Source organism: Charadrius vociferus, unplaced genomic scaffold (assembly GCF_000708025.1).
Source record: "Charadrius vociferus isolate BGI_N301 unplaced genomic scaffold, ASM70802v2 scaffold744, whole genome shotgun sequence".
NCBI classification, from domain to species: domain Eukaryota; kingdom Metazoa; phylum Chordata; class Aves; order Charadriiformes; family Charadriidae; genus Charadrius; species Charadrius vociferus.
In genome coordinates, this window is record NW_009648252.1 from 158,039 (window position 1) to 181,196 (window position 23,158).

The 23,158-nt window shown below is 41.0% G+C and overlaps 1 protein-coding gene across 1 annotated transcript in view; it reads left to right on the forward strand.

The window, feature by feature from the left end:
- Positions 1-17,142, forward strand: part of PCSK1 (proprotein convertase subtilisin/kexin type 1) — a 46,160-nt gene extending 29,018 nt beyond the window's left edge. Inside the window, exons 7-14 of the mRNA XM_009884334.1 lie at positions 2,417-2,589; positions 4,882-5,094; positions 6,264-6,340; positions 7,316-7,549; positions 9,071-9,228; positions 11,228-11,361; positions 13,199-13,360; positions 16,694-17,142. Coding sequence (XP_009882636.1) covers positions 2,417-2,589; positions 4,882-5,094; positions 6,264-6,340; positions 7,316-7,549; positions 9,071-9,228; positions 11,228-11,361; positions 13,199-13,360; positions 16,694-17,056 — 1,514 coding nt within the window. The 3' untranslated portion in view covers positions 17,057-17,142. The remainder of the gene's footprint in view (positions 1-2,416; positions 2,590-4,881; positions 5,095-6,263; positions 6,341-7,315; positions 7,550-9,070; positions 9,229-11,227; positions 11,362-13,198; positions 13,361-16,693) is intronic.
- The last annotated feature ends 6,016 nt before the right edge of the window (positions 17,143-23,158 follow it).

A 23,158-nucleotide genomic window follows, 5' to 3' on the forward strand; every position in this document is an offset into this window, starting at 1 on the left:
CCTAACGTTTAGAATACCTTGTTCTCTAACCTTCATTATCAGAGGTTGGTTTAACTTTGCGTTGAGGGGTAAAAGAAAACATTCCATTCAAATTTTTTTGTTTTCCATGAAAACACTGACTTTTATAATTCTGAATGTTCTCACTAGTCACATCAATGCCTGGCCCTATTCTGACACCTTGATTAGTCTTTTCAGTGCTTTGGGGTTGTGAATCCCGTAGGCTTTTGTGTGCACTGTGTGAAAAATAATACTTCTTAATGCCAGTTTTCAGTGTCCTTTAACAGTCACCTCTTGTTCTGCATGGAGCATCGATCACCTTTGGAGTAAAGCAGGGTGAACATATATTCATGTGTACCTAACCATACCGCCGTGCTATGATATTTCTCTGGTGCTGCCATGGAAATCAAATGATTAAGAAGCTCCATTTTACAAAGGACTGGGCTGAGAGTTCCCGCACAGTGACGTGTCGCTAAAAATAGCCTTCTGCCAGGCAGATACATGTATGTGTCTGAAATTACCTTGGGCTTTGCCCTTTGGTTTTGTGGGACCGATGGTGGGAGCAAGCACGTGCAAGAATAGGAGTCAGTTTGTGTAAAAGGACGTAATTGGAGTCTGCTTAGGGAAATATCACTGCAGTCATCAAATCCCCGAGTTGACTTAAACAAGCAGGGGTTTTGGAGATCACAAGGACAAGACAGCGGGTTGTTTTTTTTTTCTTGAACGGATTTCATTGGTGTATTGTCAGTGTTCTTGTTTTCCTCCTTATTACATTATTTATCCGCAGCGTTGCCTTTGTCTTCTTCTGTGGGAAATATCTGCACACTACTCCCTGCATTCCCAGTCTCTCATTATGTGTTGCAAGCTAGCACCCGGAGCTTGCAGTCATTTCCACACAGGCAGAGCTTTGCTCACAGCGTGCTGGTATGAGAGAATCTCACAATTCTGTGCCAGCTGAAAAATAAGTGTTCAAAATGTTACGAGTTTAAGCCTATCCAGGGTGAGTGGTGTTTTTAGTACCTGAGGCACAGGATATGCCTTGATCCTTTTCCCAGCTTTGTGAGTGATAGTGGAGTAGCAGTGGTTGAGCGGATTAACTCCTTTGTCTGTTTTTGTGACTAATTAATATGAAATACTAAAGCCCAGCTTTATCTCGGCGGTATTACGAGTCTTAGAGGCCAGCCATTTGGGAAAAGAATTATGCTTACAGTCTTTTTTTTCCCTGCTTGATAGAGTAAAAAAAAGAACAAGATACTGAGCTGCAAGGGCGAGGTTGCGGGTTTTTTTTTGTTTCCTGTTTGTGGTTTAATGTTTGTGGTTGGTTTTTTTTTTTAATTTTTCTAATAGAACAACCACATTTTGCCTGCTGTGCTTTGGAAAAATCCCCATTTTGTGGAAAATACTAGAAAATGAGTACTCATAATTCACCAACTGCCAGTAATGGTGCAGCTGCGGTAATACTAAGTTGCCAAGTTCAAGACAACCCAGACATTTTTATTGCTTGAAAACACAGGCTGAATCCTGACTGCTACGGCTCTTATATTGCTGCAGTTGCTGGGAGAGCCGTGCCACAGTGGGAATTTTGCCAGACTTCTGCTATTTCTATCCTCCTCCAGCACTGGACATCGGTAGCAGTCCTACTGCAGAGCTAGGGATTTGCAGAATGAGAGATCCAGTGCAGATGAACCGCTGTCTGCCACTGAATTTTAAGTACCACTGAGATCAGGCTTGCTCTGAAGAAGATTAGATCGTGTGGTTCCTAATAAAATGTTAATGGCTAGATATCTCTAGCATCTCTGGATTGCTCACAGTAGAAAAAATGTGGCAGTAAAACAACAGCGAGAATTTTTGTGTGGTGAATATTGAAGAGCTAGTGAAATAGCAGCGTCACAAAGACAGCAAACCCTTAATGACTGTGAGGGCAAAGTGTTTTAGTCAGAACATTCAGAACTGCATCTTTGAACTAAAACTCTTAGAACTCCTAAAGATAAAAGTAATGTTGATAAAACCTATTTAATTTTACTGACATGCTAGCAGTTTGAGAAGTCTTTGCTACAGATTTAACAGAGAGGAAGAGTCAAGAAAGAGCTCAATGCAGTCAGAAAAAGCAGGAACAGTAAGCAAAACATCATCTTCTTGGCTCTCTGTAGGAAGAGAGAAATAATTAAATAACAGGCAAACGAGATTTTTAGATTATTTTTTTTTAATGTTTGTAGGGAGCACTGAGCTCTGCAAATAAAGGGTAAGTGTACTGTTCCACACTGACATGAACTGTCCAGAGTATTGCTTATGTGAACAGCAGTAGGCTGTGGTTGCAATAGTTATGGATTGATTTTGCTGGAAACTTTACAAACGGTTAACAAAGACAAAGAAGAGGGAATGGAAAATAAATCCAGTCTGCTTGTTTTTTTCTCTTAAGGTATACGCATGCTGGATGGCATAGTCACCGATGCTATTGAAGCCAGTTCAATCGGTTTCAATCCAGAACACGTGGATATTTACAGTGCAAGTTGGGGCCCTAATGATGATGGTAAAACTGTGGAGGGACCCGGGAGACTTGCACAGAAGGCTTTTGAGTATGGGATAAAACAGGTACGATACTTAAGAGAAAGATACAATAAAATGTGGCAGAGAACAGAACTTTAAAATGGTTGATGTCAGGGAAGAAATTAAAATGGTTTGTGCTCTCTTTGCTCAAAAATATTTGGAAAGAAGGAGATAGATTTTAATGGTACAGGACAGAGAAATTACCAGCCAGAACAGGACTTTTGAAAAAGCACCATTAGAGCTTTGTAAGATGATTTTAAGCTGCCATTCGCCACAGATAAGCTTTCTTTTTCCATCCTTACTTTTGCTGCCTTTGTCTCGCCCTACCCCCACCCTTCTCTGCTGCTTGTTTTGCACTGAACAGTAATTGGATTTCTGCACTGAAAGCCTATAAAATTTAATACAAAATTTCTGCTTTGTGAATATTTTGCTGTGTGAAATAGTAGTGCATTTTAGCACCCTGTGGATGGGCTTGTATTATGTTAATTGCATTAGTTTATAAATTGGTGCATATCATGATCCAGTTAAATTGAAGATAGTAAAAATGCAAGATGAAGAGTATTTGAAACAACGTTTTTACAGTTCTTTTTTTATGCTATCCTCTGCAGATCGGGTTGGATGATAAGTAGGGTGCAAACTGAGAGCTACCGGGGATGTATTGATACACTACTTTTGCTTTTTCCAGTGAGGTGAAAAGATATCTAAAGATGGACAGGTACTAATATAGTGAGGAAGACTGAATCAGAGACAGGAGAAGAGAGAAATGGAGGAAAGCTCAGAGGACAGAAGCGAGGAGAAAGAGGATTTTGGAAAAAGGGCAGTTACATTAGCAGGCAGAAGGAGAGAAGAAGGAAGAGACTTAGAGCTAACAAACGTGTTCTGAGGAAACACTGGAGACCAAGAGAAGCGAACTGGTGTTAAACAGAGATCTAAGTCCATAGGTAGGCAGCAAGAAGAGAGGGAGAATTAAAGGCAATAACTAGGGAACCAGTGTTCATTGGTCTTACACTGAAAAAGAAGGTTATTTGGTGAGGAATGTTTCTTTTTTTACAACTTGTTTTATTTCTTAAGGGAAACAAACTTACCCATTAATTTGTCAGGCTTCCCTTTGCAAGGATCTGGGTGATCTCCGTTCTGCCTGAAGTCAGCCAGAGTTGGGGCTGCCAACAGCTTTCATCCCTGGCTCCTTCATTGCTGGCCTGGTATATCACCTAAGCATATGCTTAGCCTGTAGCATCTGAGAGGCATTAGTAGCACTCTTAAGTGAAATCAAAGCAGGTGTTTACATATACCAGTGCTTTTCTGGACTGCAGCCTTTATTCTCAAAGGAAGATAGTATCTCATTTTCTGTAATTGACTTGGCTTGTCATTCTCATTTTAGCAGTTATATCAGAAAGAGTACAGCTTAGTTTTCTTTATTTTTAATGTTTTAAGTGCTGCAAATATTTTAGCCCTCGCATGAACAACTTCAAATCTCATCTGAGTGGGATGATAAAAACCTGTATTTCAACTGCTGTTTCTGTGAATGTACATATATTAGTAATGAACAACATACGAACTTTTGCTCTTCACATGAAATGGATTCTTCTTCCTCTGAAGGACTAGCACAGCTTAGGACTGGATCGGGTGCTATGTGTTTCCTCTGTGATAGCCGCGGGGTTTTACATTCTGTCAGCGGCCGGCATCAGTTGTTAGCCGCTGCTCCCTCATTACAGACTGGAGACCAGAGCCAGAATGAACGTGGTCATGTCTGGAGACTGGTGGTGCTGGCCCACAGATCCGTAAGAGAAGGGAGGGTTCTCAGTCAGATGTGCTTGCTGGCTCACTGTGTTTCAGCGAGTGAGCGCTAACCGTAGAAGGCTTCCTTACAAAAAATAAGTGGGTGCTAAAGTCATATCATGTACATCATTCATACGGCTTACCTGTACCTCTGTGATTACAGGAAGGGCAAATGAAATAAACCCTGATAAACTTGCCATTTCTTAAAAATGGTCATTTTTGCTAGAAATGTTCAGGACCAAAACATCAGCATGTGGGAAAACTTACCTGTTAAGCACAAACTCTTTTTAATGTGAAAACCTATTCTGAGGAAAGTTGCTGTACCTGGAACACTAAACCTAGACCAGTCAAACTAAGAGAGGTACTGCAGGGTGTGAAGTGGGATAGCTCAAGGAGCTGGTTTCTTCTGTATCTGTCTTCCACAGTACTAATGGAAAATCGTCCTTTTCCACCTGAAAATCTTTGATCTATTAGACCTTTTTTTGGGGGAGGAGTTGTTAAGAATACATTACAGAGACTGAAATCTCTTTGATAACTGTTCATTTCCATTTTCTCCAGGGCCGAAATGGGAAAGGCTCCATTTTCGTATGGGCTTCTGGGAACGGAGGCCGTCAGGGTGACAACTGTGACTGTGATGGTTACACTGATAGTATCTACACTATCTCCATTAGCAGTGCTTCTCAGCAAGGCCTTTCTCCCTGGTATGCAGAGAAGTGCTCTTCAACTCTGGCCACAGCATACAGCAGTGGGGATTATACTGACCAAAGAATTGTAGGTTGTTTTTACCAGATTTAGAACAAATATAGAAATGTATTATATATGCAAATAGCAAGTGACAGAGTGCGTGCTTTGTGTTATGTGTTACATGCTTAGTGCTTTTGCCTTGAAACACTGAAGGATTTGTAATCCAAAAGGTGATTGTATTCCTGGAACATCTGCTGTAAAGCAATGGCTAAACAAAATCATCGTGTCGATGCAGGACAATCTGCATGCTGAATTTGTCTCCTGTTTGTGTATGACAGAGGTCTCTGCCTGAAGTTTGATATGGTCCCATTCTTCAGAAGGGGCAGATGAAGAGAGATTTAGGGTAAAAGGAAAAAGAACTCGTGAAGTTAGTGTACCATATGAGTCAGTACCTCTGGTACACCTTGCCATTAGCTTTTGTAAGATTGTCAGCCCCTGAGTTCCCACTTACGACAGGAACAATAGTACTTCCAAACCTGTAAAAGGTACTCAGCCAGCAGGCAGAGCAGTCTGTGTGCCTTCATTAACTGTGCAAGAAATAACTTGTACTGAAGAAAATTGCTGTAATAAAATAATGTTGAAGTACCTATAATTTCTGTTCAGCCCTGGTGGATGCTAATTTTGCAATGAACGACATTGATGGGGACTAAAATAATGTCTTTCCAAGTTAGCCAGGAGTTAGGAGTTAGGTTAGATCAGTCCTTCCTGAGTGGCTTCTCCTTATAGCTGAGATGTAGATACATGGGCAGATGAGTTTGGTATTTAATTTCCAAATAAAGCACGTGTTTCATTGCAAATTATAGTTCTTCTGCTGAAGAGGGAGCAGAACACCAATACTAATCCTATGAGTAATTTTCTAGCAAGCAGTAATTTTAAATGTTCTAGGCCCAACACAATGATCTGTTTTTATGATTCACCAGTAAGCCTGAAACACTTATTGTGAAACCTTAGAATAAAATAAGATAGTCAGTGTGGGAGTATTTTGTTCCAACACAAAGCGTTTTGATACAAAAATTATAGTTGAAGTAAAAAGAGTGGATTGAAATATGAACAGATTTAAACATCCATCACTTTTTCTGCTGGTGAGGAATGTATTCATGCGCACCAAGTAAAGGATACATGGTTATATTTGTGAGTGTGGATATGACTGTATTTACAACTGTTTATTCATGGGGTTTTTTGTTTTTTTCTGTCAGACAAGTGCTGATCTTCACAACGAATGTACAGAGACTCACACTGGGACCTCTGCATCTGCACCACTGGCAGCAGGGATGTCACACAATTACCTTTGAAACTCCCCTCTCCCAGCCACCCCACCGTCTTCCCCAAAATGTTGTCTATTTGAAAGTGGCACCATCTCATCCTGCAGCTCCACTTTTTGTCAGTCAGACTTGCTCAGCCTGATGACAAAAATAAGGAGTTACTTGCCTCAACATCTTCCTAGCAAAGCAGAGCCAACGTAAGTAAAACATGATGACTGAGGAATTTTAGTCCATTTTGTGCATTGGCAACAATTGTTTACTGAGTTTGGATCAATTGCCCTTAAAAGCATTGAAGCTGCACATGTATCAAGAGTGACAATATATTTGAAGACAATAGGTTGCAGGAGTTTAAATGAAGTCTTGAGTCAATTTGCAGAACCTTTTCTGCCAGTGATGAGACATAAAATGGAAGGCACCCAAGCTTGACTGTCAGAGCAAGCAGGGAGCAGTCAGGTTCAGATCCTGTAGGGCTGGTATCCAGAATGTGTGACTTAGAGAGGGTAAAAAAGAGCAGGATAGGACAGGACAGTGGCTTTTTCACAGAAAGCTCTTCAGGCATTAGGGCGTAGGCTTAGTACTTGAATGGTGTCGGTTCAGCTCCATGTTCTGTTGCACACTCCTTTGATGACATAAGCCAAGATACTTAGGGCCATAAAGTTAATCACAGATAGAATCAAATATCTAGTGAATTTGTAAAGACCAGGTCCCATAAAGACTGTTGGGAAATACTAGCTTTGCTAGGTAACTTTAAATGCCTGAATAATTTTGAAGGATCGGACTCTAGTCTTGGTAGATACCTCTTCTTCATTTACACAGAAATCTTGTCTACCTGGAGAAGTATTGTGAGGATAAGTATGTGACACGCTCTGTATTCTAAAATGATGGGATGCCATATACATTCAAAGCATTTTCTGGTGCAGACTAATAATTGAGAGAGGAATGATAGATAGCCCCGAAACAATTAACCAGGAACATTTTCTCAACAGCCCTGATCTAACATGGAGGGATATGCAGCACTTGGTAGTGTGGACCTCAGAATATGATCCACTGGCTGGAAATCCAGGATGGAAAAAGAATGGAGCGGGGTTGATGGTCAACAGCCGATTTGGGTTTGGACTACTCAATGCCAACGCGTTGGTAGAGTTAGCTGATCCCAAAAGATGGAAAGGTGTACCAGAAAAGAGAGAGTGTATTGTCAAAGACAAAAGCTTTGAACCAAGGTAAGAATTTACATTAGCAGTAACTAAGCCTATGTCTGTCTTAGTAGAGCCTGAAGGATAGTATTCTGCATGGGTTGCTCTGAACCAGAGTCAGAGATTGCTTTTGATTCATTTGTTTTTGCCTTACTGTATTCCCCAAGGAGCAGGCAAGAAGACTGGTTTGCGTGCTTTTTTTAGTGTGAGACTGATAGAAATTACTAGCATGAAGCCTTAACAAAGAATAAGATTATTATGTCTGCTTGTGCAACCAGCATATGGATGGATGATACTGTAAGACTGAACCCGATCAGATAAGATATGAATGTTTAGACCACTATCAGAAGATGAATAAAAAGATACCAAAGTCTCCCAGGGTTTTTTTAAGAAAAAGCATCGTAATTGGTCTTAGTAATTCTTCTCCTGTGACAGGCATAGTATATGTTGAAATCAAGGTGATATATTGAGCTTTAGTCACATCTATAGCACATCTGTTACAAAACACAAGTGTCTCAAAGGCTCACTGAAAAGACTTAGCAGCCACGTTCACAACTGCTCCCAGCATAGTGAGCTTAAACTGAGCTCAACATAGAGGTAAGTTATAATTAGTCACTAAGGTGGTTAATCAGTAAAGATATCTAGACCGTTTTTGTCTCCACTTGTTCACTTATGGATTTGTTGTCTAGAAAAAATACAGTTATTTCAAAGATCAAAATTACACTGTGTAAGTGCACAAAAAATCTGTCTGTACAAACATATTACAGTGTTTTGAAGTGTCACTACTTGGTAACCTTATTATTTATGCTATTTTACTATCAGTTTGGTTTTACAAGCTCTTTTCTTTCCAGAGAGTGCTGATCCAGTACTGATGTATGTAATTTTGCTGTTTATTTATTTTTATTGCAGCTCTCTATGTTCCATTATAAAAATGAAGATCCCAAGATTCTGAGTTTAGCATTATTTATGTGGAGATTTAGATACCCCATTCTCATTAGAAGTAATGGAAATTGTGCAGAGAAAGCTGTGCTCGGTAGCTCTCTGTACAGAGGATGTATGGAAGATGTTGGCTTTTTTTCTTGCGATGGCATTGAATACAAAGGGTTAAAACCACTGTGCCTGCTGCAATATTTTAACTCCATGATAACAGCTCTTTTGGATATTTGAACGACGGAAGCAAGTATAAGTCTGATACAGTCCTGTGATGTATCTGACAGCAAAGACCTTTTTTTTCAGTCTCTGTGGGACAACAACGTGTTGACAGAAACGCTTGATTATCAAACTTGCCTTCTTGCTTCCAGGGTGTGTTACACAAGTCTGTCTTATGCAGTGCCTATCTCTTGGTCCACTTCAGTATCATCTGTGCTTCCAGAACTTCCCATGTTTTTTACTGGAGCATTCAAAAAAATAATGAATGTAGATTTTGTCTTTACTTGTTCCTTTCTCATAATTCTGAAAAGGATGTTAAGTGTGTCATTTGCATTTCATGTAATGATCCTGAATCAAAAGTTTCTGTGAGTAATCAAACAACTCCTGTAATTTTGCCAGGTTATTAAAAGCAAATGAGGAAGTCATCATTGAAATTCCCACAAAAGCCTGCGAGGGTCAAGAAGACTCCATTGCATCTCTGGAGCATGTGCAGCTTGAGGCAACGATTGAGTATTCCCGTAGAGGTGATCTTCATGTCACTCTGGTATCTCCATCAGGTACAGGAGGCAAAGACATGCTGGCTTTGTGTTGCTGTAGTGTGTAACATGTATTTCATTAAAAACACCTCTGTTCTCCAGTGGTTTAAAAAGAGCTAAATATATCCTTAGACAAATCTACTCGCCTCCAACAGGTGAGTGTGAGGATGAAATATTCTGGGGACCAGAGAACTGGTTCTCTGAAACCCCTTCCAGCCTTCATGTGTGCTGGGTTATTTCTGTGAGAAGAGGTTTGAAAATTATACTTCAGAAAATGAAGGCTTCGTTTCTAATATGTTTTCATTCTGGCTACAGGACCCATAAAAACTGAGAGTTCATGGCAGACAACAAATTATAGTTCAGTAGTGCTTATCAGCCTCACAAATGTTTAACAAACTAATGGAAAACAGGGTGTCTGACTCCTGAGATTTCATGTAACTGTGTCTTCCCATTGATGTATTTAAAACACAGTGTCTGTGTTAGGCACCTTATTACAACTCTACTAAATGTGCTAGAATGTGGCAAGCTATCTTGACAACGCCCTGAAATAACACCATAAGGAGAAGAAAAGAGAAAGGAGAATGAATATAAACAACTTGTAGAGAGTCGAGAGTAAGATCTGCTAGATCAACTGATATTATTAGAAAAAACAGACAGGCTTTCAGGTATGAATTTAAACATCAGGCTAGTCTAAGTTACTGATATTAAAGGCCAATACAGTAATCCACAGATAATAAACCAGTAGAGCCTTGTTCGTGTAATTACTGCAGGACCTCACTAGAGATCAGGGTTAAGATGCTGTACGTACAGTATATTTCCAAACCGCACATTGGTTGGGATTCCTTTTAAGCCTAACCTTAATACTTCCTTTTCTGAGTTTACCTTTTGTCTTATGGGAGCAATGTTTCTGTGAGGTGTTTTACCCTTGACTCTTGGTGGTATTTTCAACTTTAATTCTGTCTCAGATTTTAGTTTGGGAGTAAGTATATGGACTGTCTCTAGGTACATCATGGAGATGGCAGCAACAGTACCTCTCGCTATACTTTTATAGAGAAATTTCCCTCTCAAGACATTGTTCTACCGCTAATATGTAGGAAGCATGCCTTCATCTTAGAAAAACACCCATTTTTGAAAGTCTGATGACAGTAATGTGTTCATCATATTTGTATGTGTTTCTGTGGGTTTATCTGAAGATGCAATAGTCAAGTGCTGCTGCCTCCACTGTTGCATCACATTGCCATCATGGTTAAACTGTTCTTTCCCTCAGTTCTTGCTGTTTTTCCACTTTCCTGCAGAACAGTACTACCAGATGTATGTCATTCTTTTTCTGTATTTATAGTGTTACCTTTAAATATATTTATAGCTTGTGATCAGGCTCCCTGGGGCTTCTCTGTTCCTTGTTATGTAAATAGAGCTCCCTTGCTCTCTCCTTATAGGCAAACAAGCACAACAAATTTCCTACTGTGCAGTAGAATCTTTTCTGCTGCAGAAATACTTTGCGAGGTGCAGCATTTTTGTAATAATAATAACAATGCAAATGCTTTTCACCCTGCTGGAGTTCCAGGCTGTAAGAATTTACATCCACTTACAACAAAAAAAAAAAAAAAAAAAAAAAGATACAGTGATGAATGCAGGATAAGGGTTTGGTTTCACAATACTGTGTCAGCTGGTTTGCCTTCAAAACTTCCACCTCAGAAGTTTTCTGAACTGTACATCAGTGGAAAATGCTGGTTATGTCTGACCTCTGCTTCTTTATGTGCATCCACTACTTTTTTGTGGTAGAGATTGAGCGCTAAGCAAGATGTACCTTTTTAGTGTGACCTCACATAATAGTTGTTATACTCCTAAATACTGCGGTGAAAATAATTAAAGTAACCACTGATCAGAAATACCATGTTTCCTGTTCCACAAGCCAATGTTAAATAGTGCATTTTTCAGGTTACCTATGCAGTAGATAGCGTGCAAGCTGAAGAGCAGGCATGTGTGAACAGTCACTAATGTTGATCTTGCACTAACGCAGGGACCAACACTGTCTTACTGGCTGAGAGAGAGAGAGATAAATCTCCCAACGGCTTTAAGAACTGGGACTTCATGTCTGTTCACACATGGGGAGAGAATCCAATAGGCACCTGGGTTTTAAGAATTACTGATGTGGTAAGTATGTCTGTATGTTAACCAGCTATGTTTGGGAGCTAACACAGATAAAATGATCACTAACCATAGCCAAGTATGTTGAATGGTGAGTCTTCTCATTAAGCAAGCTACAAAAAGAGTTTGTTTACACTAAATATCCATCTGGATTAAAGATTAAAGAAAAAAGATAGAGTCATATTTTCTTGTTCTTTGCATAAACACAAAGGAGCATCCTCATTTCACTGATGTGTCCCTATCAAAAAAATTTCATGCCTATGTTTGTCACATGTTATATGTCACTGAAAAAAATCACTTAATATAGTTTCCTGTGATTCATAGAGTGAAATACATAATCGAATTAACATGTGATTAACTGAAAATTAGGGTTTTTTCTGCAGAAAAGAACACAGGATAGATCTAGTTTTCTCTTGGTTCATCTGCGTAATTTTCATTAACTCAAAAGCTTTTGAATTAATAAATTTCTAGGGACCTCAGAGAACTGTCCTGATGTATACCTTTCCCTAACTTCTTTCTTAGAGTAATTACTTCTGAACAATGTTTAAGGATTAAAGCCAAGAAACCTACAGATAAGAAATAAGTTTATTAAAACCACCTGGGGATATGGATTACAACAGCGAGACACCAGAATAAAGCTGTTTGATAGGCAACTGAAAAATCATTCTCTTCAGACGGAGAGTGATCAGGCACACTCATCTCTGGAGAATTTCAGTGAAGTTGTCTGTTAATAGGCTTGTCATTAGGGGTCAGATCCTGCCAGAAACTGAATGCTTCCTATGAGACACCGAGCCTCCAACCCCTATTGGCCTGAAACTGTAAACAGGAGGATAATGCCAAGTACTAAGCAGATGGACACGGCAGTAGAAGTAAATATTATTATCAACAGTATAGTGTTAATACTGCAGGCTTATAGATAACCCCATGGTTACAGATATCCTGCTCTTTGTAATTAATATAATGCATTTTTTGGAACAAAGCTAAGAAGAGCATTTTGTTTGTAATTATCTCTCATATTCCATTCTCAAATGAGAGGTTCCCAAAACTTTGCATACACCAAGGGTTTTGTACTTCGAGACGTAATGCACTCTTAACTCTTTCCTCAGCTTGTAGGGTTTTGTGATTCCTGAAGTAAGTTTTCACATTGAAGACTCTAACTACAGATTCCCATGCAGCGTTACTCATAATTTAGCTGTCATGTAAGTTGTGTATGTAAACTTTGGTATAGAATTCTACTAGAAAGGAAGAGTTTCAGCAGCTATCTTCAGTCACTAAATGACTGAGGAAAAATTCTGAAAGAAGCTTTGGTAAAATAAAGTTTCAGTGTTCTCTGTACTTATCTCTTCCACTTTCTACTATTTAAATACTGCTGCCAAAACTAATGGACAAAGCATTTGTTGCTCCCTTCCACAAGCTGTTTTTCAGATTGCTATTGTACACCACTACAGAATATTATTCCAAATTACTATTCCAATGGTAATTTTTGTGAGGAAATTGCCAGGGAATGAATGGCTTAGTGAGCAAATACTAATAACACAAAGTATTACTTCAATAATTTTTGCATTCTGTGTTATGACAAAATTCCATTGATGGTTGCGTGATTAATTAATAATGTTGCATCAGAATGTGGATATTTGGAGTAGTTAAGCCACCGTACTAAGTCCCACTTTCTGTATAACGTGTCTCTAATATATCAGTCTTTTAGTGCTTATAAATCATTGTCTAAATTTAGATACTGAAAGCCTTATGATTTATTTTAGTCACTTCTGTCTACGTTACGGTCAAGTGTCCTGCTTCCCCTTATGTCCTGAGAGCCTACGCTAATCCGATGCTTGTCTTTTAGTCCAGAAGAATACAAAATGAAGGAAGGATTGTAAATTGGAAATTGATTTTGCATGGTACTGCCACCCAGCCTGAACATATGAAGCAGCCACGTGTATATACATCCTACAATGCTGTGCAAAATGACAGAAGAGGAGTGGAGAAGATGACGGAATTTGTAGAGGTGGTGTTACATTAACTTTTTCCTTATGTGTTTTTCAATTTAGAATAAAATGATATTTTTTCTGAGTAAGAAGACACATAGTCATTCTGTATTCATTTCATCTAGCCCCTGACCACTTTTGAGTTGTGTATTGTAATTTTATCCATGTCAACAAGTGATATTTTTATTATTTTCTGTTTTCATATGGTAATACCTAAGGGTTTTGGGATGGTAAAAGGATATTGCTACTAAAGCAGTGAACTCAATAGCTAATGCAGTTGAGTGGTACAAGGAGCGAGGAAGACACCTCTGGCAGACACGCTAAACTTAGTAATTCTTGTGAGAAGTGTCACACCCAAAAGAAGCTTTGCCTGCTGGAGTGCTTCCAGGGAGCTTGGAAGGAAATTGTGGAGAGGTGGAGGTTGATCTCTTCTTGCTAGTAACAAGCAATAGGGTAAGAGGAAATGGCCTCAAGTTACACCATGCTAGGGTCAGGATAGAGATTAGGAAAAAGTTCTTCACAGAAGGGGTTGTTAAGCATTGAAACAGGCTGCCCAGGGAAGTGGTGGAGTCGCCGTCCCTGGAGGTACTTAAAAGATGGGTAGACGTGGTGCTTAGGGACATGGTTTAGTGGTGGTTTTGGCAGTGTTAGGTTGATGGTTGGACTTGATGATCTTAAAGGTCCCTTCCAACCTGGGCAATTCTGTGACTGTATGATTCTAAGTTAGTAACAAAAGACATTACAAAAGTCAGGGACTCACTGATTCATAAAGTTTGGTTAAGTGGATCTGTTGCTGCTAGCTCCTTTTTCACCCCCTTTTTACCTTTCACGCAGAGTGCTCTGAACATACTGCAGGCTTCTGAGAATGACAGTGGGTTTCTGGATGCAAAGGATGGTACTATTGTACATTCACATAATGCTTGATTATGTCCACATCTTCAGAATGCTTTATCACATCACATCAGTTCATCTCCCGTTAAGTAATTAGGATGTCACGGAATCATAGAATGCTTAGAGTTGGAAGGGACCTTAAAGATCATCTAGTTCCAACCACCCTGCCATTGCCAGGGACATCTCCCACTAGACCAGGTTGCTCAGAGTCCTGTCCCCCCTGGCCTTGAACACCTCCAGGGATGGGGCAGCCACAGCTTCTCGGGGCAACCTGCCCCAGGGGCTCACTGCCCGCACAAGAAGGAATTTCTTTCTAATACCTAATCTAAATCTGCCCTTTTTTCAGCTTAAAACCTTGCCCCCTTGTCCCATTGCTTCACTCCCTCCCCAGCTCTCCTGTAGGCCCTTTAGGGACTGGAAGGGGCCCTAAGGTGTCCCCGGAGCCTTCTGTTCTCCAGGCTGAACAATCACAACCCTCTCAGCCTGTCCTCATAGAATAGGTGCTCCAGCCCTCTAATACCTAATCTAAATCTGCCCTTTTTTCAGCTTAAAACCTTGCCCCCTTGTCCCATTGCTTCACTCCCTCCCCAGCTCTCCTGTAGGCCCTTTAGGGACTGGAAGGGGCCCTAAGGTGTCCCCGGAGCCTTCTGTTCTCCAGGCTGAACAATCACAACCCTCTCAGCCTGTCCTCATAGAATAGGTGCTCCAGCCCTCTGATCATCTTCATAGAATCGTAGAATCATAGAATGGTTTAGGTTGGCAGGGACCTTGTAGTAGGGACTGGAAGGCCGCAATAAGATCTCCCCGGAGCCTTCTCTTCTCCAGGCTGAACAGCCCCAACTCTCTCAGCCTCTCCTCATAGCAGAGGTGCTCCAGCCCTCGGATCATCCTCGTGGCCCTCCTCTGGACATGCTCCAGGAGGTCCATGTCCTTATGCTGGGGACTCCAGAGCTGGAGGCAGCACTGCAGGTGGGGTCTCATGAGAGTGGAGTAGAAAGGCAGAATCACCTCCCTTAACCTGCTTGCCACACTTCTTTTGATGCAGCCCAGGTTGGCCTTCTGGGCCGCCAGCACACCTTGCTGACTTATGTTTCATCTACCAACACCCCCAGGTCCTTCTCAGGGCTGCTCTTCATCCATTATCTGCCCAGCCTGGATTTGTGCTTGGGATTGTCCCGGCCCACTTGCAGGACCATGTACTTGGCCTTGTTGAACTTCATGAGGTTCCCACAGGTCCACCTCTCAAGCCTGTCCAGATCCATCTGGATGGCTTCCCTTCTCCTGCAGTGTGCTGACTGTACACATCTTGGTGTTGTTGGCAAACTTGCTGAGGGCACACTGAATCCCACTGTCCATGTCGCTGGCAAAGATGTTAAACAGCACATGTCCCAGTACTGACCCCTGAGATACAGCACTTGTCACTGCTCGCCACTTGGACATCAAGCCACTGGCTGCAACTCTTTGAGCCAATTCTTTATCCACCAAGCGGTCCACTGGTCAGATTCATGTCTCTCCAGTTTAGAGACCAGAATGTCGTGTGGCACAGTGTCAAATGCTTTGCATAAGTCCAGGTAGTCCATAAAGTATGGAGAGGTTAACCTTCCTCAGCCAGGTTATGAAGGAGAAAACTGAGGGAGACATGATTATGGTCTTTATATACATTAAATAAATGTCCACAGGTGTGGCAGTCATGAGCAAGAAAATGAATTGGAAGAAAGTAAAAGTGGATTCAGGAGTTACTGTAGGAGAAGATTGGTGGACAAACCAGATAAAGCTAAAATTAGTGTTGAGTTAGAAAGACAATCCTAGTGTAAATGATGAACAATCCTAGTGTAAATGATGAAGCTATGCAGCCACCTGCTACTGTGTCAGCATGGGAAGCGTAATAGACACTGCTGAAACGAGATCCTGCCTCTCACTGACTCCTCTGTACATCTGTACCTGGCATTAGTCTTCCAAAGCTTCCAGGATACATGTCATGGTCACCTGATAGCCATACTTCACTGTCTTTTCTCAAGTGAGACCATGTACAGAGAAGGTTGCATGGAAGCACTGGTTCAGTCCTGTTCACAAGGGTATGTGGCACAATCAGAGCTGCCATCGCCACTGCGTATACTTCCTTCAGTTAGACTGCTGAGGAGCTTTCTCCCATTGTACAACCAGAAATACCTCTTAGGACTGGGACAAATCCTGCTATATAATGATATGTTGTATCCTGCCTGTGTGGAATTTGAATTTAGATCTTCTTACGTTGTGGGGGCATTTGATATTTTATACAATATACTCCTTTTGATAATCTGTTTTGGTATATAACAGTCTAGTTCTTTTCTAGACGCTAGTGGCTGCTAAATGAAAAAATAGCATCTGCCCACACATAGATGGAAATCACTGATCAGAGCATATCTTAATCTAGTCAGTTTTTCATTGATACCTGACCTTTTTTACACTAATCTGTATTCTAGGACCATACTACACAGGAGAACCTGAGTGAAAAACCCAAACTCACAGAAGATACCAGTAGTAGCAGTGACAAAGCAGAAGATAAAATCCCATCAGAGGCTATGCTACACTTACTGAGAAGTGCTTTTAGCAGACAGATGGCTCAGAAGCGACTGCCAAAGAAGACTGCAAGTGAGAAGTCAAATATTCCATATGAACACTTCTATCAAGCCCTCGAAAAGTTAAACAAGCCCTCCCAGTTAAGAGACTCGGAAGAAAATCTGTACAGTGACTACGTTGATCTTTTTTACAATGCCAAACCATACAAGCATAGAGATGATCGACTGCTGCAAGCCTTGGTTGATATTATAAATGAAGGGAACTAAACTGTAGGGTATGGCACTGAGTTGGAAATATTCATTCTTCCCACGCCACCTGTAGTTTTTTTTCCAGAAGTCTGTTGTATGCTCTAGTTGTGTGATTGCTGCTTTGATTGCTTCATATTTAATACAAATATCAAGGAAGGGAAAAAATGGGTGTGGGAGGATAAGGCAGTAAACTGATGCTTTTTAGTAATAGCTTTGTTCAAAGCCTTTCTTCATTATCATCAGAGTAGATTTGCCCCCTCAGGCATGAAAGGCAATAGTATTCCTCTGAAAACCCTAATGCTCTACTTCAAACAATTTTCACCTGACTTATTCTTCCACCCTATTCACTTAGCATGCAGTAGGATTCAAAACCTGAATTACCAAGCAGTTTTGAACCCAACTGCTAAAGCTATGGGGAGATACTCTCATCCCTGGATTTGTAATGAGTATTGCAGTCTTTCTTATATTTGGCATTTGTTCCAGATTTAATACTCGCAGCCAGTACTGCTTCTGTCATAGGTGTTTTTGTTCCTTCTCCAAACAGCAGTGCTCCCTTACCCTTCTGTTCTGCCGTAAAGGAGCAGCTGGGAAGCTGCAGTTGGATTGGAGCATCAGTGAACACTGATGAAGTTATTATCGATTTATAGAATCATAGAATGGTTTAGGTTGGAAGGGACCTTGAAAATCATCGAGTTCCAACTCCGCGGCCACGGGCAGGGACACCTCCCACTAGGCCAGGTTGCTCAAAGTCCCATCCAACCTGGCCTTAAATACATCCAGGGATGGGATTTAGACTACAGACAGACAGACACTAACATAAAAGAGCCCCAAATGAGGCATCTCAGACCATAGGATGGCATTCTCACCATCTAACTTCTAACTACCTAAGTGAAATGCCTGAATTATGAGCCTAATCTTTCTAGGCTGAATGTAGTTAATGAAGACAGAGGCTCCTGTAGATAGCACTTCAGAGCACTTGGCTAGTCTTTACACTGGTTCTGAGTCATCTGATGGAGTACTGATCTATTTGTATTGATTATGTGAGCTTTGGGGGACCAACATCCTACCTATGGAGCTCCAGATAAATTTCTAAAAAATAATGTAAATGCCTTCTGAGATGCCTATGTCTGCAGTGGACAGGACAACAAAGCTGAGGTCCCTTTGTCCTTTCCTTGAGCTGTGACCAAAGTGGAACAGAAAGGATAACTGTCCCAGCAAAGTCCACTTAAAAACTGCATCTTCGAGTGTCTGCTGCAGGTTGTAACATTTCCCAAATATCTAGGAAGTTAAGGCAAAATGGATGGGAAGAGGTGTGATAAAAAAAAAATACCTTGAGAAGGGACTCAGAAATGGAGGGGAAGAGCACATGGAATGTGGAGAAGGGAGAGGAATAGAAGGAAGGAGAAGGTGCAAGAGGAGGAAACAGAGGCGGCTGTCAGAAAGCAGCAAGGGTGGGCAGCTCCCTAACATCAGCGGTGTACTAAACAGACAGTTTTCCACACATACCTCTTTAAAGTCAGAGTCAAGATTGACATGTTATTTTGCTTTTCATAATTTCTAAAAGCATTGCAGTGTTGGATGCTCAGAAATTTTAGGGAATCTAGAACAAGGAAATGAAGATTCCCAGGGGATACTTACCTCATTGCAGTGCTAAAGATAATTCAGACAAGTGCTGTCTGGTTTTTATTTTTCTTTCTCTCTCATCTACTATTGAAATGTGTTTTCTAGACATTCTAGAAATACACGATTCTCCTTCACTGTCTATTCCTTAAAATGATGCAAGTGTGTCTAAGACAGGAATTTTGCATTTTGCTCGTAATTCATCGGTTCAGATAGAGATTTTTCAAACTTCACACTAAATTCTGTAATTTAAACGTAAATCTATTTACTGTAACAGTACCTAAGTCTTCTTCTATGGAAAAAGGGACTGCTCAAACGACAACTTTGAAAATTGTCTTACCAAACTTTAGATTTAAAATTTTCTGCTTATTCATTCCTTGTGATGGTTTCGTGCCTATCTTGGACTTAGTCTGCTTTTTTGCCAGCTTTACATAGAGTTAGCTTAGTTGATTTGAAGAATTCTTCCCTATTTCTAGGCTATACTAAAGAAGACAACAGCTCCACCATTGAATGTCTCTTATACTGAATCGCGCCCTCTCTACTAAGAGATTCGTTTAGAATGAGAAGTCATTAAAAAAATCCCTGCAAGTGGTCCAAATCAGAAAGCTTTCTGGCAATACGTAACTACTAAGCAAGCAAAACATAAAAATTTCTAATTGCTGCTATTGCAGAGTGAGAGCACTAACTTATTTCCGCTAACCTTTAATTTTCAGAACTGGGAGTTAATCTCCGTGATAAATACTCCCATCTGGTGAGGCAGGACCACTTACAGTCCCATGCAATGAAGCTCAGAGGCTGGTTCCCTCAGATAACAGCAATTTTAGACGGTGCTCATTCAGGTATGTTACAGCGAGGAAAGTACTAGCAACATTCAATCAGCCCTTGAAAGAAGTTTTCGGATTCAACAGATGGAAAACATAGGGCCCTCCTTTGTTTTAAGATCAGTTCCCATGTTGTAGCCAAAGTTTCATCAGAGGACGAGTTTGAAAATCTCTCTTTTGAATGTTTCCAACCCAGAGTAGGTTATTTTTATTGTTAGTCTTTCCTTGGTGCCTGTGTGGGTTTTGTGAAAAATGTAAAAGGGAAAAAAAAATGTTTTCTCTCAGAATTTTAAATTATATTTTCATTACAGGTATTTATAATATAGCAAAGATTTTATTGAACAGACAGAATTTTAAAAGGCATAATAAATTATATAGATGAACCAGATTTTTCTTGGGAAAGAGACAATTTCATCCAATAAAGGTATTTTTTAAAAGGCATGTTCCAACAGCAACCGCAACATGTATGTGATTGTGATGTTAAATTTTGTCTACTAGTAGCATAATACAGTGTGTTAGCAGAGCTCAGTGTGTGGTCTTAACATTTGTAAAGAAAACAGTAAGATAAAGTCAAGCTATTGACTTAAAAGGACTGGGAAATATAGTTTAGAATTAAAAACAATGGCTTGAGGAAATAACCAGGCGTTGGGTGGAGAAAACGTGCAATTTATAGGCAATGGAAGGCTTGCATAGGATTTCTTCTCCAGGAACACTGGAGCACTTACCTTCCACAGGTAAGTGGAAGTAAGGTTTGCTGTGGCCATCAGCGACAGCAGCACTGTCTGTAATTCTGACCCAGTGGCTCAGAATTACGAAATTCTGCCGGTTTCACATAAAGACGTGTGTCAGAACCACTACAGCAAAATAATACAGCAGAATGAGTCAGGGGGTCAAATTAACTATGCAGGTCTTCACTTCCTTGCATCAAAGCAATGGCACTTAAAATATTTGTTGCCTTTCCCCCTCCCTACTACTCACATTTCGAACCAGTAAAAAAACAAGCCCTTATATACTGGAAATGGTTGTGGAGAGCTGCTTTTTAGGGGCAGCTGTTTGCTGTTCGGTACGGAGGAGGGGGCTCTGTGGGCACCGTGTAGCCACGCGCACAATTTGGGGTGTTCCCTGGGCTGCTCTAACCGAGGCTGGTGCCCCGAGGTGACCAGAAAGACGCGTCTGTCTCTGCGAAACCCCCTCTGCCACCGCTGGGCTGAAAGGAGATCACGTCTGGGCAAACGCTGTGCGGAGGTGGACGAGTCTGCTTCCCAAAGCTTTGACTTCGTGAGGGCTGATGGATCATACTTAGACTTGGTCTGCTTCTCAAGCCCCGGCTAGCCACTGCTCAGTGAACAAGACCCGCTTTGTCAAATGCTGTAAGGGTAATTAAAACATTTTCTGTGCTTTCAATCAGCTACATTTCCGTAGCAGAAATGCTTTTAGTAAACGTGCACAGAAAATAGATTTCTGAAGCAGCCTCAAAACCGAAATCTAAGTCTACACTCAACCAATATTAACTAGCTTCCACACTAAACAGTGGGTTTTCTCTCGAGTTGGCTTGCTTTTTAAATGCCAGGCTGCATCTGAGCTTTCTGGCTTTTGCTCTTTTGAGTTATCCAAGCAGAGTTTCTGATCGGCCATATCTTGTAGCTCCAAACTTGGAAATACAGTTTTCAAAAGAGATGTCCTTTCTTACCTCTTCCAAAGTCACTTCAATGTGAAAACAGTCATAAGCGGTAAAAAGAAAATTATTTTAAGAGAGAAAAGAGGACTTTACAAATACAATGCTAGAATTATCTTTGTATGAGAAACGAGGAGTGGATGTAGCCTGTTTGTGGAAAGAGCACGTTCACGGGATGGGGACACACCTGAATGCTGATTGTGAGCTCTTAGCGGGGTCACAGCGCAGAGGTGACAGCCACACTTCACTCCCTCTGCTCAGGGCAACAGGAGGAGCACGCGGTCCCTCCTGCAAGAGCAAGCCATCCTCTGCCACTGCCGCTGTCTAAACTTCACAAACCTAAGGAAAGTTGGGTCCCGAATTAGTTCAGCTCTGAAAATAATTATAGTTTAAAAGTTACAGGGGACAAAAACCGTCATTATTATGCAACACCACTTTTGCATGTATGCAGCTATGGAATATCTGCATAGCCTAAAGCCTTTCTGCTTGGTCAAACCTTTCCTTTCGGGAAGCCCATTTCCAGAGCTCCTAGGAGCCATGCCGTTCACAACAGCACGTGAGAAAGGGACAACTCCAGAAATGTGTATTTTGCTCTGAATCAATTGCTCAGCTAGCTAATATTTGTGACTGCAGGCTGAAAAGGCTCAAACTCCAACCCTGCTAGGCACTAATAGGGATCATTTCAGTAAACATTTTTTCTGTTTAATGACACAAGTACTCATTAAAAATATCGCTTCTCTTATTGCAATTTATGAGGATAATGTAACCAGAAAGAACGAGAAATTTTGCTTCCAGCAACGCAGTAAATGCCCAGTGGAAAAAATAGGTCAAATATGTTCCAAGTTCAACTAAGATACCACAGAAAAATAAATAGATAATATGCGAATATGGGTACTTATCAGGAAAATATATCTTAATGGTTATATCATTTCAGCTATTTGACTGCCTCCAATCAAATGTAAAAAAAACTTTCCCTAAAACAAATGAATTGGTTGCTGCTACATGTACCATTTTGTTTGACTATGCCCACGTTATCAGCCGGTGTTTCGAACCATAAACATGCAGCATAATGCGGTGCCATATATTGCGATAAGGAAATGCACTTAAAGCTAAGGACGTGCACTGTCGCGTACGCCGGTGCACGCAGTGCTCCGGTGACACAGAGCGGCGAAGGACAGGCAAAGGGGGAGCCGTATGCCCGCTCCATTAGCCCTGCGCCTAAGAGCAGCGACGGTGCGATGCGGTGCCTGGCAAACACCCAGCACGTCAAGGCAGCGTTTGGTACCGCAGCTCCGTGGGGAACTCGGTTACCGCCATGCTCATTCACAGTTTGGGAGGGACAGGTAAAAAACTGAGGATTTAGAAAAAGCCCTCAGCTGTTACTTTCTCCCCTTTTACACTGTATGTCAGTTACCCCACTTCAGAGTGATGCACCATACTTGCATGAAACTTTCCTGAATATACCCGTAGATATTAGAAGTGCTCCTTAGCGGTGAGTTGCATCAGGCTGTCTGAAGACGAGGCAATTCATTGCTTATACTTTTACATGAAAAAAAATGTATGTACGTGTTTACACGACTCCATGTAAGCCGTCTTTGATGGCAGAACATCGCAACTCCTAGCAGGAACAGCAAGAAGGAAGAAGCTGGAGCAGTCATTTGCTAGAACAGAGTTTAAAGCCAAATTTCAGCTCAGATTTTGCATCACAGCAGTATCGATAATGCAGTTTGTTTTGGAGAGGGGCAGAGGAGGAAGGGAGATGTGTTCATTTGATAATCCTTTAACAGCTGGGGTACATTTTGCCGAAGAATTCTGTATTTCTGCAGTTGCACTAATGGAAAAACAACCCTACTGCTATTATGCAAAAAATAACCATGAATCTGTAGGGAGCTTTGAACGGTTTAGACAGTTAAGTACAGCTGGCTTTGTGAGACGGCTGGTAAGTAGTGTATCAGGCACTGTAAGTGCTGGATCTTGGGTCTTTTGTGAAAACACTGCAGCCGG